This window comes from Nycticebus coucang, chromosome 16, assembly GCF_027406575.1.
Source record: "Nycticebus coucang isolate mNycCou1 chromosome 16, mNycCou1.pri, whole genome shotgun sequence".
Lineage (NCBI taxonomy): Eukaryota > Metazoa > Chordata > Mammalia > Primates > Lorisidae > Nycticebus > Nycticebus coucang.
The window spans coordinates 91,422,464-91,442,237 of NC_069795.1; the positions used below are offsets into that span (position 1 = coordinate 91,422,464).

General features: G+C 35.3%; 1 protein-coding gene across 7 annotated transcripts in view; it reads right to left on the reverse strand.

Annotated features, from left to right (window-relative positions):
• ATP11B (ATPase phospholipid transporting 11B (putative)) overlaps positions 1 to 19,774 on the reverse strand; it is a 140,381-nt gene that overhangs the window by 64,838 nt on the left and 55,769 nt on the right. For all 7 annotated transcript variants that reach the window (XM_053565187.1, XM_053565186.1, XM_053565188.1 and 4 more), the window contains exons 7-12: positions 19,661 to 19,764; positions 15,314 to 15,361; positions 11,358 to 11,422; positions 8,277 to 8,358; positions 3,592 to 3,742; positions 1,685 to 1,882 (exon numbers count right to left, since the gene is read on the reverse strand). In XM_053565187.1, the coding sequence (XP_053421162.1) occupies positions 1,685 to 1,882; positions 3,592 to 3,742; positions 8,277 to 8,358; positions 11,358 to 11,422; positions 15,314 to 15,361; positions 19,661 to 19,764 (648 nt within the window). The remainder of the gene's footprint in view (positions 1 to 1,684; positions 1,883 to 3,591; positions 3,743 to 8,276; positions 8,359 to 11,357; positions 11,423 to 15,313; positions 15,362 to 19,660; positions 19,765 to 19,774) is intronic.

The following is a 19,774-nucleotide window of genomic DNA, read 5'->3' on the forward strand; positions in this document are numbered from 1 at the left end:
AATATCCACAGAGAGGTAAAAGCACAGATACAATCAAGAAAAAAGAATGAGACAATTAAAAAAGATTATTCAGAAATTAAAAATATTATAGCAGAAATAAAAGAAATTAGAAGAAAGATAAAGTTGTAGAATTCTCCCAGAAAGTACCCCACATATGCATAAATGTATTCATGATCTATGTGTATATGACTTAATAAAAAAATAAAATAAAAATTGAGTACCCCACCAAAAAAAAGAATTCTCCCAGAAAGCATATAAAAACTAAAAAAATGAAAACTGAAAAGTTGAAGAGAATTAAAGGATTAATAAGTAGTCTGACATCTACAAAGTAAAACAAAACACAAAAAGATAAGTTTTCCAAGAAATAAGAGGATTTCTAGAATGGAAGGACATGTGTTTCGAGACTGAAAGGGCTCACAGAATTAACTGCCCAATGAAAAAAGAAAAACTTAACCAAGGCACATTAACATGAAATTTCAGAACTATTACAGAAAAAGGAGACCTTATGAGTGTCTGAGAAAGATTGCATATAAAGAATCAAGAATTAGAATGGTACTAGATTTTTCTCTTTTTTTTCTTTTTGGCCGGGGCTAGGTTTGAACCCGCCACCTTCGGCATATGGGACCGGCGCCCTACTCCTTGAGCCACAGGAGCCGCCCGGCACTAGATTTCTCAACAGCAACACTGACATCTAGAAAACAGTAAGTAACTGCCTTTAAAATTTTGAGGAGAAATAATTTACAATTTTAAATGCAATGCCCAGATAAATTATTAATCAAGTGGGAAGAGAGAATAAAGGTATTTTCATATATGCAAAATTTAAAAATATTTTCTTCTCACATCTTTTTTTCAGGAAGTTATTAGACTAAATAGCTACACTGAAATGAGACAATAAGCCACAGGTAGAAAGACATGGGATGCCTAAGACAGAAATACTAGAACCTCCAGGAAAGACAAAGGAATTTCCAGAGCGATGGTAAATGTAAGTCCAAAGTGCCAGCTTAGAGCAGGCTCGGAGACAGTAAGTCCAACGGGAACAGAAAGATAAAAGGTTCTGCAGAAGTTACCACCAAAACATAAAGGGGGCAGAGGGAGGGTGGAGAGGAAGAAAAAGGAAAATCCTAGATTACCTGATGTGTCTGAATATGTAGAGAGATGTGCATATCTTTGTCAGGGACTTGTTTGTGGTAATTGGAAAATAAGCAAATGAAAAACAGCAATTAATTCTAGGGAAAACAAAACATAAAAGGAAGAAAATGCAATCATGATATTATAGGGAGCATATACAGAACTAGGAATTATTGAACAAATATTTAAAAAGTCAAAATAATGTCAACAAATACTTATTAAATCTCAAATTGTGACAGAACAATGTTAGGGGCTGTAGAGAAGCAAAGTGGGCACATGTCTGGGTATGTGTGTGGGAGGACTAGTGTCATGTTTATATTCCCTCGTAGATAATGTCTAAATTTAAGAAGGAAGAAAGAATACCATATTGAAATATAGTGGTAAGTAATATTAAAAAAATTAAGATTTAAGAATCAAAAACAAGATTTAGGACTGAAGCAAACTAGAGCTATTTTTTGGTTTAAGTTGCATAACATTTTGTTACATCAATCTTTGTAAATTTATTGTTTTGATAAAAATAACAAATTAGAAAAAAAAAAATTAGGATTATTTTTACCTGGCCAAGCTCTTCATTCAGATCAGAAGTATTGACTTGAGCTTTCTGATCTGATTCTTCATGATACAGATCAAGATCCCAGCCAATAAAAAATGATCCAAGAAATTTCTGCATTTCAACTGTCACATATAATGAAATTGGAATGATGAAATTATACAGTACCAAAAAAGCAAGGAAGTCTGAAATAAATCTCAGAATCTAGGAAAAAAGAAATAATTATTTGATAAAAGAAAATACATGAGAATTTCTTCAGTCTCACTAAGGAAATTTATTAGAAAGTTTCATGCCTAAATAGATCATCAATTATATTTTGAGACAGGTTAATTTCATGAATTAAAATTCATTTATTGAATTATCTTTGTAACACTGTATTTCCTGTGGATAATTTTACTGCTCATTAGAATGTTCATCTAAGTAAAAGAAGAAATGGGAAAATTCAAATTGGTTAATTTGTTACTTTTTAGAAGCTAATAAAAAGCCTGGTCTGATAGAAACTACTGTTAGCAAAATTATAATCTCTGGAGCGTACTCATCCATTCTACTTCTACCCTTCAAAATCACAAACTAAGAATTGAGTGCAACAAAAAATTATGAAATAATTGCTAGGTTGGAAGTGCTAGAAATTAAAACTCTCTGTAAGTATAGAATGTAAAGAAGAGCCTCCTTCTATGGGTTAGCAAGACTTGCACTTCATCATGTGTTCTATGAAAGATAAAATAATTGTGAATAATACTGAAAATACAATCCTGTGATTATCTGCTTCGTGGTTTCTTTTTTTTTTGGAGACAGAGTCTCACTAAGTCGCCCCCTTGGTAGAGGGCCGTGGCGTCACAGCTCACAGCAACCTCAAACTCTTGTGCTTAAGCAATTCTCTTGCCTCAGCCTCCCAAGTAGCTGGGACTACAGGTGCCCACTCAATGCCCCGTTATTTATTTACTTATTTTTTGGTTGTAGTTGTCATTGTTTTTGGCAGTCCCAGGCCGGGTTCCAACCCACCAGCCCCAGTGTATATAGCTGGCGCCCTAGCCACTGAACTACGGGTGCTGAGCCTGCTTTGTGGTTTCGTGAGATCCAAATTTGTCCTCTCTTACGTACACTGTAATTGAAAGTGAAATTTGGAGAACAATTATTTACCAAAATTGTAGGTTAAATTCTCTTGGTAGCCCATATTCAATCAGTTCAAAACGCTATATGACATAATTTGTGTACTACACCTTCCTATCATCAAGACTTGTTAAAATATTCAGACAAAATTAAAAATAAGTCAACTTACTCTTTAATTCATTTATGATTAAGATACAGTAAATGGATTAGAAAAGTGAATTTGTAGCATTGACATGGAATGCAATTACGGACAGAATTAAAATTTTGTGACCTGTTTGAACTCTTTAAATCATGTTACAGGGAGTATAACTGCTTACTCCCTAAACTGTGAAAAAAAAAATACCATGACAGGCTTGGTGCCTATAGCTCAGTGGATAGAGCGCCAACCACATATACCGGAGTTGGCAGGTTTGAATCCAGCTGGGGGCCTGCCAAACAACAATGGCAACAATAACAACAACAACAAAAAAAATAGCCAGGCGTTGTGGCAGGTGCCTGTAGTCCTAGCTACTTGGGAGGCTGAGGCAAGAGAATTGCTTAAACCCAAGAGTTTGAGGTTGCTGTGAGCTGTGACATCACAGCACTCTACTGACAGCGACACAGTGAGACTGTCTCAAAAAAAAAAAAAAAAAACCAGGCCAAACATCCGTTTCTCTTTACTTGTAATACCATTTTGTCATCCTTCAGTGCTAATGGTTTTAAGGAGATCACGGTGGTCCCTCGTTATCAGAAGTAACTACCAATCCATCAACTATGCTGAAAATGAAGTTTCCTTTACAACAGTCAAGAACACCATAAAATACCTTACTACTATTTCTCTGATGTTCTGTTTTTTGGTTATACCAAGGTTCATCCCATTTTTCTTCAGCTTGCCATGTATATTTCAAGATAGTACTGATGATGGCTTCAGAAATCAGAATTATTAGATAAATTATCAAAAATGTATTCATTGACCTGAAGCAAGAGAATAAAAAAAAAAATCCATGTTACTACATTTGCTCAGAAATTAATGTTTAAATTAAAAATATATTAAAATATAGAAGGAATGATTATAGGAATTACTGTCTTTTAAAATAGGTCACAGTTTTTCTTTTCAAGAAATTACCATTCAAATAAATCTATTTACTAGCAATAAAATATCCAATACACACAGATGGTAGGCCTACTTACTATAACTATGTTACTGTTCAAAATGCTTTCAGTAAATGACAATTTTGGCCAGTTATTTTTGTCTTAAGTAATTACTCTAAGATTTTTTACTTTTTTAGGACCCATCTAATTGTAAGTGTATTAAATGACATTTGTACAGTGTTAAAATCATATAAAATTTTTGTCATATTCACTATCTTATTTGATCTTTACAAAAACTTCTAAAAAAGAGATTTTTTTTGAGACAGAGCCTCAAGCTATTACCCTGGGTAGAGTGTCGTGGTGACACAGCTCACAGCAACCTCAAACTCTTGGGCTTAAGCAATTCTTTTGTCTCAGACTCCCAAGTAGGTAGGACTACAGGCGCCCACCACAATGCCCAGCTATTTTTTGATTGTAGTTGTCACTGTTGTTTGGCAGGCCCGGGCTGGATTAGAACCTGCCACCTTTGGTGTATGTGGCTGGCGCCCTAGCCACTGAGCTACGAGCGCCAAGCCTAAAAAAGTGATTCTTATACCTTTTTTACTGATGAAGACCAAAGGCCAAAAAAAAAAAAAATCACTGTATAAATTTCCTAAAATTACATGACAGGAATTGACTTCGGAACCTCTCTTTGTCACATCTTTGATTTTAAGTTTGAAAATATAAATTATTAATGCAATTAAAGGTTTTATAATTCAAAAATTCAAATCTACACAAAATATACAGAGTGGTATAATGAACCCCCAGTGTGAGGAAGAATATGGGTCAAGGCTTTGTAAAAACTCAAGATTAAAAAAAAAAGCCTGATGGGCGGCGCCTGCGGCTCAAGGAGTAGGGCGCCGGTCCCATATGCCGGAGGTGGCGGGTTCAAACCTAGCCCAGGCCAAAAAAACCACACACACAAAAAAATAAATAAATAAAAATAAATAAATAAAATGTCTTTAAAAAAAAAAAAAAAAAGCCTGAATTCTGAGACCTTCTATAATTTAGCCTTATCTTAATTACACAATAAGTTGATATTTCTCTATCTTCCAACATAAACTCTACACTGTCACAAGCAGGTGGAGGATAATGCACACAAGAAAGACTTTTTGTTTGGTTATTGTGTGTTAGGCACAATGTTCAATACTTCACATACAACACGGCTCACATTTTTATAGATAAGAACACTGGAATCAATGAAATGAAATGAAATGACTCGTCCAAGGAAACATAGTTAGTAAGTAGGGAATCTGAAGTTTAAATCTACATCTGTTTGATTCAAAATTCTGACCTTTTTCATGTCTCCTTGTGATAATATAACTGTAATGCTTAGTTTATTTCCATCTTTCTGTCTTTGCTCATTACTTTCTTCATCAGATACACTATCCTTTTTTACCTATATTATTTAACCTATTTTTTGCTGTTTAACTAAAAAACCATCTCCTTCCTAAATTCCATCCTACTTTATATTCAACTTTCCTCAATTTAATTTTCAAACTAGTACCACATTATTATCTAAAAAAAAAAAAAAAAATAGCCAGGCGTTGTGGCAGGCGCCTGTAGTCCTGGCTACTTGGGGAGGCTGAGGCTAGAGAATCAATTAAGTCCAAGAATTTAAGGTTGCTGTGAGTTGTGACGCCACAGCACTCTACCCAGGGAGACAGTTTGAGACTCTGTCTCAAAAAGAAAAAAAAAAAAAATCAGTATTTCTAGATTGAGTTTTCTCACGCAAAATTTAGTCCAAGTCAGTTCACAAATAAAACTTCACAGTTGAGATGATGATGATATTAGGTTGGTGTACAAGTAACTGCAGTTTTAGACCATGAATATTAAATCATTATGACCAAGCCTAAACACATCTTTATTAATCAAAATAGGACCCATCACAATCAACACATTGCTGCCAACAAGAAAGTCTTCCTTTAGCATAAAAATCCATACTTCAGGATTTGATGGATTCTTACAAAGCATTTTCTGCATCCTGCTGGTTGTAGAAGCATTTTCCCTGCAAAAAGTTGTCCAGATGCTTGAAGAAGTGGCAGAGGTCAGGTAAATACAGCAGATAAGGCAAAACCTCATAGCCCGATTTGTTCAAATTTTGAAGCATTGGTCGTATGACATGCGGTTGGCCGTTGTCATGAAGAATCGGGCACTTTTTGTTGACCAGTGCTGACTGCAGATACTGCAGTTTTCAGTGTCTTTCATCAACTTGCTGTGCAGACTTCTCACATTTAATGGTCTTGCTGGAATTTAAAAAGCTGTAGTCAATCAGACTGGCAGCAAGCCACCAGACAGTGACCATGACCTTTTTATAGTACAAATTTGGCTTTGGGAAGTACTTTGGAGGTTCCTGTCATTCCATCCACTGAGCTGGTCATCACTGGTTTTTGTATAAAATCCACTTTCTGTAGCACATCACAATGCCTTCGAGAAATGGTTCCTTATTGTTGCATAGAATAAGAAAACACTGGAGAACAATTGCTCTGATTTTTGGTCAGCTCAAGGGCCACACACTTAGCAAGCTTTCTCACCTTTTCAATTGGCTTCAAATGCCCAATGACCATAAATGGTTGACGTTGAATTCTTCAGCAACTTCTTGTGTAGCTGTCAGAGATCAGCTTCAATGACTACTCTCAACTGGTTGTTTTCAACTTCTGATGGCCTTCCATTGGAGTTTTATTTATTTTTTTTGAGACAGAGTCTCACTTTGTCACCCTAAGAGAGTGCCTTGGCATCACAGCTCGCAGCAACCTCACTCTCTTAGTCTTAAGCAATTCTCTTGCCTCAGCTTCCCAAGTAGCTGGGACTATAGGCACCAGCCACAATTTTTTGTTATTTTTTGCAGTTCTGGCTGGGGCCGGGCTTGAACCCGCCACCCTCGGTATATGGGACCTACTCCTTGAGCCACAGGTGCCACCCAATGCCCAGCTATTTTTTTAATTATTAAATGATAGCTGTATACATTATTGCGATCATGGGGCACCATACACTGGTTTTATAAACAGTTTGACACATTTTCATCACACTGGTTAACATAGCCTTCCTGGCATTTTCTTAGTTATTGCCTTAAGACATTTATATTCTACATTTACTAAGTTTCACATGTACCCTTGTAAGATGCACCACAGGTGTAATCCCACCAATCACCCTCCCTCCACCCATCCTCCCCAGCTATTTTTAGAGATGAGGCCTTGCTCTGGCTCAGGCTGGTCTCGAACTTGTGAGCTCAGGTAATCCACCCACCCCAGAGTGCTGGGATTATAGGCATGAGCCACCAGGCCTGGCCTAGGCTCTTTTTCATAGTTTCCACTTCTCTGCTGAGTTTTCCCATACGTTCACTTAAATTTTCCTTTAGGCCTTTAAACATATTTGTAAGACCTACTTTAAAATTTGTGTCTGCTAATTGCAAGATCATTCTAGATCATTTGGGAGACAGTTTCTCCCATCCAAGTACTAACCAGGCCTGACCCGGCTTAGCTTCCGAGATCAGCTGCATCCAGGGTGGTATGGCCGTAGACTGGAAGATAGTTTCTATGGACTACTTACATCTTCTTTATGTCTGCTTAATTTTTATTGCATATTGGACTTTACAGACAATCTATATTCCATTATGTTCCCAAGAAGAGTGCTGATGTTCCAAGAGGCTTTTAACTTGACTGGGCTCAAACACCAAACTCTGTATGCAATGCAATGGGCAAGAGCAAAATTCTCTGTTGAATTCTTTTAGTTTTCTGTTAGTGTTTTTGCCAAGCCAGTTGGGGTCTCCTTTGTACACACATAGTTCGCACAGTTCTACTAGTCAGCCAAGGATTTGGGTAGAGAATAAGTACAAGTTTTGGAGTTAATTCCCCTCTTTGGCTTCTTTCCTTACATATTCCCCCCAACTTTCTAGTTGCTCTTCAAGCTTTAAACCTCATCCCTGGATAATCCAACCCAGTAAAACTCAGATTTCTTGATGCCTCAAGTAGCACAAAAATTGGGGAGTGACTTCAGTCAAAAACCTGCACTCTTAAACCTTATTGCTGGCATCTCTGGGGACACACTTCTTGCCAGCTCCCATATGCTTTTGGTTACTCTTCACTGCTTTCAAATTGTTCATTTTTTAAAAATTTTCTTTCAGTTTTATAATTGTTATCTGCAGAGTGTTAGTCTAATCAAGTGATTCCATCATTTACTCAACAGTATTTACTTCTAAAGTCATACTTTAGAACCTACTGCATTCCAAATACTACAAAAATGCTCCTGTACTTAAAAACGTGAAAAAAAATCTCTATCCAAATATCATTTTGTTTACTTGACCTGATACACATATTTTTATACACAAATAATTTATAGTTATCATATTTAAATAAATGAAAATAGATAGTTTTCTTACTTTTCTACTGCAGATCGTTTCTGTGATTTGCTCTTATAATTTAATGCCATCTTAGTTTCCATTCCAGTGTAAACAGCAACACCTGCAAAACAAAACTCTGGTTTAAAAGAATCCTTTTGTGTGTTTCACAAGAAATAAATATGCTCACTAGCACGAAAGTTCCTATAAAAGTATATTATAGTTATAATTTTGTCTTCCTTTAAGTCTTTTCAGAATTTCAACAGGCTTTCTAAGTCCAGTTTTGGGGTCACTCAACCTGCTCAATGAGAGGAACTTTTTAGGGGGGTTTGTTTCTGAGTTATAACAGTTAAGTGAATGAAGAGTGATTAATTGAGTTGGAACTGATGAAGAAAAGAATTTGAGAGATGAAGATGGCAGGAAAGGCCATTATAAATAGAGCAAACCGCTAACAAAGACAGAAATGGAACTGGAAACACACTTTCTATTAGGGTGAAACAATTGGGGCCAGGATGAGTCTGGAGTCTAGACATCATTCCATAAGCAATGGATAGATAATATGGAGGTCTGGCAGAGTCAACCAAGAAACACAGGGAGAATATTATTTAAAAATTTGTTTCTATGTGAACTCTGAGATGAGTGAGAATGACGGGGGCAATGGGAGTAAAACTAGGCAATGAACGAAATTACAAAAAGTTTGTGGTTAGACTTTGGTTTGAATACCAGCTCTGTCACTTACTAACTTGGGTAAGTAATTTGTCTGAGTCTCAACTTTCCCATCTTTAAATGAGAAAAAATACCACAGTTGTTTTGAGATCTATATGAAAAAGCTAAATGCCTTGAAATGGACAGATGATCAATAAATGCTCATTCCTATCCATTCCTAAGATTTAAAAACCACTATAAGACACATTATGCCCTCCTCCTAAAGATTTGTCCTTTAATTCTTATCATTAGAATTATTCCTAAAAGGCAGGGGTTATAACTCAAACAAAGGGCACTGCAATTATATAACAGGAATGTGAGAAAACAGCCAGAATGACACAGGAGGTTGTGGTACTGGGGAAATTAATAGAAGACATACCCATGTAAAGACATTCGATTACAGAGTGTACAAAAGTTGGATACCTGCTTTAAGGTAAGCAAGAGTGAAGGAGTTACTGCTAGAAAGATGTATTAAAATATGGTGTTACATGAAAAGGTCTAAAAGCCCTAAGGGTTTACTGTGGCTTCAGCCATTAAAAAACATTATTATGGAATTTTTAAATTGTGGTAAGATACTCATAATATACAATTTACCATTTTCAGTGGCACTTTAAGATTCCATTTAACTAATCCAATGGCACTTAGTACATTCATAATTTTGTGTACCCATCCTATTCTCTTAAGTACATAATATTTTCGTTATACCCAAAGAAAATGCTGTGTCCATCAGCGATCATTCTCCATTCTCCTCTACTCCTGAGCCCCTAGGTTTAGGAACCACTAAACTGCTTTCTGTCTCTATGGATTTGCCTGGGTATTTCAAGTAAATGGAATCACATAATACATGGCCATTTGTGTCTGGCTTCTTTTACTCAACATATTTTTGAAGTTTCTCATGTTGTAGCACGGATTAGTACTTCATTCCTTTTTATGGCTGAATAATGTTCCATTATATAAATATACCACATTTTGTTTATCCATTCATCAGCTGATAAACATCTGAGCTGTTTCCAGCCTTTGGCTACTATAAACAGTGCTTCTATGAACCTTTTTCCACAAGTTTTGATTTAAACAACTTTGTTCAGTTCTTTTGGGTATATATGTAGAGTAGCATTTCTGAGTCATGATAATTCTACATTTAACTTATTAAAGAACTGCCAAACTATTTTTCCCAGCAGCCACAATATCTCACATACCCATCAGCAACATACAAGGGTTTGGTTTCAATTTCTCTAAATCCCCAACATTTTTTTCTTTTTTGATAATATGAATATCTTTATTAGAGAATCTAAAAACGAGAGAAGTGAAGTGGATAAGGTTTTTCACAAAGATTAACTAGCACGTACAGATGTCTTAATGTATACTCGTATGTGGAGGAATGCCAGTTGAAGCAGTGTGTGTGGAAGTATGCAGGGCTGCTGGGTTAGCTTAGGGGTTGAGCCACATACACTGGGGCTGGCAGGTTCAAACCCAGCCGGGGCCTGCTAAACAACACTGACAACTGCAACAAAGAAATAGTCGGGTGCTGTGGCAGATGCCTGTAGTCCCAGCTACTTGGGAGGCTGAGGCAAGAGAATTGCTTAAGTCTAAGAGTTTGAGATTGCTGTAAGCTGTGACACCACAGCACTCTACCAAGGGGCAACATGTGAGACTCTGTCTCAAAAATAAATAAATAAATAAATAAATAAATAAATAAATAAATAAATAAATAAAATAAAAGTGAGAGAACTAACAGGAAAAAAGAGAATGAAAAAGAGAACCTTTTATTAAAAGCTGTATACAGCCAGTGGGTAATTTAGAAGGCCAGGATACTAAGGGCCACTCCTAAAATGGGAGGAACTAGTTGACAGCTAAAGGTTATTATCAATGTCACAGTTTTCCTAGAGTTGACTCAGAGTATACTAAATTAATTTAGATCTCCAAGGCAAGGGCAGTATTTATTCAATCTATTGATCCAGTTAGTATATGCTCCAATAATACTTTGTGGACAACCTGGAGTCAGTAAGAATTTGTTGAATGAGTAAATGTATGAATGACTAAGTCAGCAGTTACTAATCTAATCTAAGAATAATCATAAAGGAACTGCAGAAGTGGTTTACTGCACCATGATGCCAGATTATATTAGTTCCCATCCATCATTACTACAAGTGTCAGAATTATCTTATTAGCACTCAGTTTCACAAGTATTCACAGAAAGACAATATAAGAACAAGGTTGTATTACTCAAAAATGTGGATCAGCAGCAACAAAAAACTCTACAAAACTATATTAACACAATCTTTATATGAAAATTATCATAAAATTCAATTAATAAATTAGCCAATCAAAACACCATAAATGTTATGCTTTTTAAAAATACTTCATATAAAGCACCCACACAAATCAATTATTTCAAATGTTTAAATAATATGTACAAACCAAAAATTTCTTTTGTGTTTTTTAATCTGGCTCCACGAAGCAAAAGACTCTCTGGCCCCAGAGGTCTAGGAAAAAAAGAAAATAACCCAAAACATTGAATAATTAAAACTGTAATTGAATTCTAAATGGCATCTTTAGCAGGAGATACTTAAGCTACTGCTACAATATTGCTTTCAGAGAAAACCAAAATCCCAGCATATATTATAAAGCTGCCTACACCAATCATGATGTTAGTTACTGTAACAACAAACACCTGCTTTAGTATTTCAGTCACTTTAAGATTAGTGGCTCATACCTAAAATTATGCATGTAAATAAACTCACAAAGCCACTAGTTTCAAACATTTTTAAACAAAATTCAGCAAAATCAAAGATTACTGATTTTAAAATGCTTAGCAGAAGATGATACATAAAATTTTTGAGCAAAATTAATAAACAGCTTTGAAAGGGAAGATACAGAAATAAAATGCAATGTAAACATAAATTGTAGTATGATTTTTGTTTAAATGCATGAGCTATGCACAATTAAAATTATACTGGATTATAAAACATAATGGAGAAAGTATGTTAGTATTTTTTCTAGGCAAGATTGCACAGTATAACTTGACTACTTGCATTGCATACTTCCTGGAGCACAGGTCTTCTTGCTGTTTGAATTTCTCTCCATAAAGGAGAAAAAAAACGACAAGGAATAACTAGAAAGGAAATTGTATCTTCTTAGTGATTAGCAAAATGGTAAGAATCTGCTATGGATAAATTAAAAAGCCTTTATTGTTTTATATTCTTTATGCTTTTTTGCAATACATACATACATATATATATATATTTGTCTAAACCAAACAGAATCTGAACCATTCATGAAGATATCTATAAACCTAAATGCTGCCTCCCCACCCCCCACAAAAAATGGCAATGTACCAAGGAAGACCAGAGGTATGGAACGTGGTTAATAAGTATAGTTTCTACTAGGCAGTCTTGTTTGGAGTGTACTCCATTGACATTCCAAAATCAATGTGGAAACTATTCATGAGTTATAAAATAGCTCTTTTTCACTTGATGTTGCTTCTAATAATAAGTAGAAATACTCTGTGCTGGGGAGGCACCTGTGGCTCAGTGAGTAGGGCGCCAGCCCCATATACCGGAGGTGGCAGGTTCAAACCTGGCCCCCAGCCAAAAACTGCAAAAAAAAAAAAAAAAAAAGAAATACTCTGTGCTCACACTGGTATATAAAGACAGATTTAGATTAAATGATAATTTATCAGATGAATGAAAGGTCTTTGGGAAATACAAAATGGATGCCCCCTGTGAGTTCAGACATTCAGTAGGTTTTGCTCAGAAAAATACATTAATAAACTCTTCTGCTGACCTAGACAATTTATATATGCACGTGTACATGTCTGGGCATTGACTCATAATAAGCATATTGTTATGAAAATTAAAAAATATTATATAACATGTCTAGTCACATCTGGCAAAATGTAGTATCTAAGTAAGAGAACTTCATATAATAAAATTAATCTTCAACACCACCTATTTTTGAAAGGTTTCTACAAGTGCAGTGGTTCTCAACCTTCCGAATTACCGCAGTCCTTTAATACAGTTCCTGTGGGTCGTGACCCATAGGTTGAGAACCACTGTACTAGTGATTAGGAAACCAGATAAAACAGAGTTTAAAATGCTGGTAACATAAGGGTGCATTTCAAAACGACTAAGAGTATATTATAAATGTCCCCCCAAAATAAGTAAGTGAGCGACGGCGCCTGTAGCTCAAAGGAGTAGGGCGCCGGCTCCATATGCCGAGGGTGGTGGGTTCAAACCCAGCCCCGGCCAAAAACTGCAAAAGAAAAAAAATAATAATAAGTAAGTGAGGTGATGGCTATGTTAGTTTAAGCATTCTGCATTGTATATCAAATCATCACATTGAACCCCATAAATGTATGCATTATGAATTAATAAAAATTAAGTAAAAAAAATGCCAATAACTTAAGGACTTTCATACCGATATATGTATAAACGATATACGATATATATCGTATTAAGAACAAAGAGCCCTAATTCCATCATCATCAACCTTGCGCATCCTGATGAGTACTGGGCAAAATAAGCCATTTTTTATCTTGACTGAGTTCAAGGGCCCCTACGTATCCTCCACACAGAACTAACTTCCTTTCCGGACTGCTGTCACCCCTCAGTGGACTCCAGTTTAGGAGCAGGCAAAAGTTCTCAATGGTGTTCAGTGAGATGAGAAAACACATACATGAGTGGAAATTATATATACTATATGTATATGTTACACATATATATTTTGTATCTTATGTAAAATATGTATATTATATATGATACATAATTAAATATATATATATGCCAAGTAACCTTTAAATTAATAATTTTTTTATACTTTAAAATTTTATTTTTAAATGTCCTTTCTTTTACAAAATTAATTAGGGTAGATGATGGTTGTTGCGGCTGTGGTTGTTTAGTTAATTTCCTAACTTGGCAAAATAAAAAGTTGGCAAACCCATAAAAAACAAAAATAACAACAAAAATAAATAAATGAAAGAAAATTCGTCAATTCATTTAGGTTGCTTCAGGGAAGAACATGGTTCATTTTTTAAGTACCCCAGGAGCTGAAGTAACATAATTGCTATTTTTCTTGACTATCCACAATACCTTAATGTAATTCGGCCTATGTATCCACACATTTCTATTTCACTACAGAAATCAAAATAAACTTAAGTAGAGTCATAGTTATTCAGCAGGAGTCCTATACATAAGAGATCTTATTACAGTTTATTGAACATGTTAATGCTTATTAAAAATGTGAATCAGTGCTAATACATGATGCTTTTCTTGGCTTGTCTTAGGATTTTATTGAAAAATGCTCAACTCTTGGTTAGTGATTTATTTCATGCAGCTGGTATAAATTGACTATGTCCCAAGAAAAGAAGTAGAATGTTACAGTTGATTAAAAATTCAAGTGCTGATTCTAAGACTGATTATAAATCAGGCTTATAGTCATGAATAACAATGAAATCTCATACTATCAGTCAATCTTTGAACAGATCTAAACTAAGGCACTAGAAATTAACCTGAATACTGAGAGTAAACAAAATGAAATAGCCAACAAAACAATAAACTAATCAAAAGAGTACGTAAGCAGTTTTAGATCAGTTATTAATAATCTAGCTTGCACTGAATGATTCTTAAGTAAAGAAGACCATAGCATTTATTTACCTACTTATTCATTTTGAGTCTCACTCTGTTGCCCAGGCTGGAGTGCCATGGAGTCAGCCTACTTAATAGCAACTAAAACTCCTAGGTTCAAGCCATCCTTCTACCTCAGTCCCCTGAGTAGGAGCTGGGAATACAGCTGTCCATCACAACTCCCGACTAATTTTTCTATTTTTAGCTGAGACAGGGTTTCACTCTTGCTCAGGCTGGTCTCATAAACTCTTGGGATCCTCCAGCCTTGGCCTCCCAGAGTGCTAAGATTACAGATGTGAGGCACTGCGCTTGGCCTGAACACAGCATTTATACTTGTTGAATGTTATATAAACTATTTTTCATATTCGACCTTTTGACCATGGCATTCTACCCAAGGTGACAGAGCGACACTTTGGCTCAAGGGAAAAAAAAAAAAAAATTGTACCTTTTAAGTGTTGTGGGTTTAAATGCGTAAGAATATGAATATGAAATAAATGAATTTCTTTTAATGTTATTACCTAACATTATGAGAAAAAGAAATATAATCTTACTAAATTTTATTTTGATACCATTTCTTTGAATTTGCTTCATCTTCACTTGCTGCTGCTACAAATTACTAGCAGGTGAAATGCTAACTACTTTTAATTTTAAGTTAACCCATTCCCACAATATACTATTTATTTACCTAATCTCCTTTAAACTCAAGTCCTTCCCCTAAAAAAACGTAATTAAATAACGTGAATATACTCTTACCTCACAATTTCTTCCATTCGGTGAGTTATTATCATTCGTCCCATGAATCTATTAAAAAATTCACCATATTACAAAAATATGTGTTGCATTACTTATGAAATCAATTGGTAGAACATTTTACATAGCTTTAGCACTATTCTCACACATAAAACAAAGTCAACCCTTTATATATATATACAAATGGTTCAATGTTCATGATAGAAATCATAAAAATACTTAGTCTTTAAGCTTTGAAAAATTAAAAATAATTGCCATTTCTATAGCAGCTACAAATGAATAATAAATAAAAAATGTTTTCAAAATGGCAATGTAGCTGTTATGCATTATTACTATTATCATTCATTTAGTCATCATGAGAATGTATAATTACTACACAAAGATGTATGAATTATTTAGCCTACAATGAATGTTCATATATTTCATTATAGTTTACTAAACGAGGCCCCCTGTGACCTCCAGATCATTGCAACCTGATCATTCATCTACTTATTCAGTTATTCATGTCTTTATTTATTCAACAAATATTCACTGAGCAACTGCCATGTATGAGTTAAGTGGTGGGGATAGAGTAGTAAGCAAAAACCTGTCAGTGAACTGCACAGCTTTTTTAACCTCATAATCATGTTTACATTTTTGGTTGCCTTAAATCTAGAGTGAATGGCCTGTTTTCATAACAGATTTTCAAAACCTGGCTTTTCTGTCCCAGTGTCTACTTCTGCAACAACTTCACAGCACAGAGTTAATTCAAGTGTACAATTACTTTCCAGTTGGTAGGAAGTAAATTCCAAATTAAAGTAAATTCTAGACAGATGTTAATCTTGAGGCAAAGAAATGTTAAGCATTCCCTTCCAAATGTTCCCTATTATCCTCTTACTTCCAGCTCACAGATTCTTTATCCCTGGAGATTCTGGGTTCGTTATTTGTTGCTAATCTCTTCTACTACCTTCAGTTCCTCGTTTCAGGGAGAAGTACTGTTTTTTAGTCTCTCAACTTAATGGAATTTTGAGTATTTATGTGCTCATTGTAATAGGTGAAATTTTGTTAAATGAATGAATAAAAAACGGCAATCAAAAAATTTTAAGTACAGGCAGAATTCATTATGAATTATTTTCCATTATAAAAGCCTGCTGTAATGATGATGTTACATTTATATTTAAAAGCAAGTATGTACTTCCAGTAAGGGAGAGAGATTATGTATTTAGAAAAAGTTTGGTGGTTTTTTTTTTTTAAGCTTTCTCTCCACATCCCAACATAATTTAAGAAACACAGACCAAAGCATTGATCTTATTTTATTTCACATTAATCTTATGCTTGCTTAATTCTGTATCCCTTTCTGGTTTTAAAGAATTTTTTATAATTCTCCATCACCTGAGACTAGAACAAAACAGCAATACAGAAATCATAAAGTACTTTATTAGTCAGAGTTAAATGTATTTTATACTTTAAATGCTCTTAAAGCATATGATTCCAAATGTTTTAGTTGCTTGGAAAATCCTATACTGCATTTGACTGATGAAAATGCAAGATTTTTGTAACATTACATAGAGAAAACCTCCAAAATAATGATATACAGAACAAAAATATGCAAGAGATTAGAAAAAGCCTGTGACTAGACAAGATTTTGAAATATTTTCAAGTGACAGGGAAGATACACAATATGATATGAAGCTGAGGGTCATTTTTATAATGTGGTCACAATTTATAGTCTATCACCAGTTATTAAATAGAAATGAACTTAGTTTCCCATATAAATCTTTAATAATAAAAAGTCATTTCCATTACATAGACTTCTAATAATCAGTAAGACACTGAAGGATGACTAACACTGTATTTAATAAACTGTAATGTTAAAAGAAGTTAGTTCCTCCTCTCCTTTCAGAAACAAGATCTTTAAAAATATAATAACCCATCATAGAAACAACAAAAATAAATAAGTAGAACTTGGTCAAGTTAAAAAGCTTCTGCACAGCCAAGGAAGCAACCTGACAGAGTGAACAAATAACCCACAGATGGGAGAGAATGTCTGTGTGCTATACACCCAGTAAGGAGCTGATACCCACAATCAGTGAAGAGCTCAGGTAAATCAGCAAGAAAAAGAAAACATTAAAAAGTGAGCAAAAGGCATGGACAGAAACTTTTCAAAAGGAGATAAACCAATAACCAACAAACATATGAAAAAATACTCAGAACATCTTTAATCATGAGGGAAATGCAAATCAAAATCATGAGATATCACTTAACTCATGTGAGTAACCCAGAAGTCTCAAAACAACAAATGCTGGTGTGGATGTGGAGACAGAAACACTCATACACTGTTAGTGGGACTGCAAACTATTAACACTTCCATGGAAATTCTTATGGAGACACCTCAAAGAACAAAAACTAGTAGATCTACCATTTGATTCAGCAATCTCGCCACTGGGTATTTACCCAAAGAAAAAAAAATATTCTATTTAAAAAGACACCCGCACTAGAATGTTTACAGGATCACGATTCACGAATCAAAGACGCAGAAACAATCCAAGTGTCCATTGATACACAAATTAATAAAATATGGCATATGTATATCATGGAGTACTACTCAGTCATAAAAAGAATGGTGAATACTTCTTGTTTTTTTTGGGGGGGTGGGGTGGGGGTCAGAGCCTCAAGCTTATCACTCTGGGTAGAGTGTCATGGCATCACAGCTCAGAGCAACCTCCAACTCCTGGGGCTTAAGCAATTCTCTTGCCTCAGCCTCCCAAGTAGCTGGGACTACAGGCGCCTGCCACAATGCCCGGCTATTTTTTGGTTGCAGTTGTCATTGCTGTTTGGCAGGCCTGGGCTGGATTCGAACCCACGGGCTCTGGCATATGTAGCTGGTGCCTTAGCCGCTTGAGCTACAAGCGCCCAGCCACGAATACCTCTTGTATTAAGCCGGATGGAACTGGAGATCATTCTTCTATATGAAGTATCATAAGAATGGAAAAACAGGGCAGCGCCTGTGGCTCAGTGAACAGGGCACCGGCCCCATATACCGAGGGTGGCAGGTTCAAACCCAGCCCCGGCCAAACTGCAACAACAACAAAAAAAATGGCCGGGTGTTGTGGCAGGCACCTGTAGTCCCAGCTACTCGGGAGGCTGAGGCAGGAGAATCGCCTAAGCCTAGGAGTTGGAGGTTGCTGTGAGCTGTGTGATGCCACGGCACTCTACGGAGGGCAATAAAGTGAAACTCTGTCTCTACAAAAAGAAAAAAAAAAAAAAAAGAATGGAAAAACAAACGCCACATGTACTCACTGTTAAATTAGAACTAATCAGGCTGGGAGGGGTGGCTCACGCCTGTAATCCTAAGCTCAGAAGTTCAAAACCAGCCTGAGCAAAAGTGAGATCCTGTCTCTACTAAAAACAGAAAAATCAGCCAGGCATGGTGGGGAGTACCTTTAGTTTCAGCTACTCAGGAAGCTGAAGCATAAGGATCGCTTGAGCCTGAGTATGAGGTTGCTGTGAACTATGAGGACGATACGGCACTCAACACCAGGGGCAACAGAGATAGACTCTGTCTCAAAAATAAAAGACAAAAAAAAATTGGAACTGATTGATCAATACTTAATGTGCACATATGAAAATAACATTCACTAAAAATCAAATGGGCAGGAGGAAGGAGGTAAGGAATGGTATATTCATATCTAATACATATAATGTACACTATCTTGGTGATGGGCACACATATAACTCAATCAGTACAAAAGCAATTTACGTAACCAAAATGTTTATATATACATAATATTCTGAAATAAAAATTATTAAAAATCTAATAAAATAAAAAAATTAATTTTGTGCTGTGATAGGTAATAAATAAGATGAATAAGAATGATTTCTATTCTTGACAAACTCATAGCTGTTAAGAATAATGTTTCTATCACTTTTTTAACTTTATTATGTGCTATGTGTAAGTGAAATATTGAAAGTCATATAAATTATAAGGTTCTAATTTAAAAGTAGTATCCTTTAAATAATACAATAGTGAACACAAACACATAGCCTCGACCTTCATTGGAGCTTACCAAAAAAATCATTAGATTATTTTCTTCTAAGGAAGTATTACTTCCACTGTTAAAGCTACAAAGTGAGCCCACAGTTAATACCAAAATAGATGATATGAAGGAACCTGTGAATAAAAACACTGCTTTGGCTTGGAATTCTGACAAATTCTGCTTTCAGTTCTTTTCCCCTTAAATGTATCCCCTTTCAAACTGCCCCACAAAACATGTCTCCAATTAGCTAAAGATTCATTTTATGTTGATGGTTATAATAAACAAGGTCTATAAAGCAGGACTTAAGATGAGTATACAGAACAACACACTGTACCTGTACAAGTCTGCTTCTGGTTGCTGGCATTCTATCACAGCTATGAGAGTGTCCAAATTGGCAACTGTTTGTAATACTGCTGTTTCTGGAACTGCAACATGTGTCTGAAAAAAA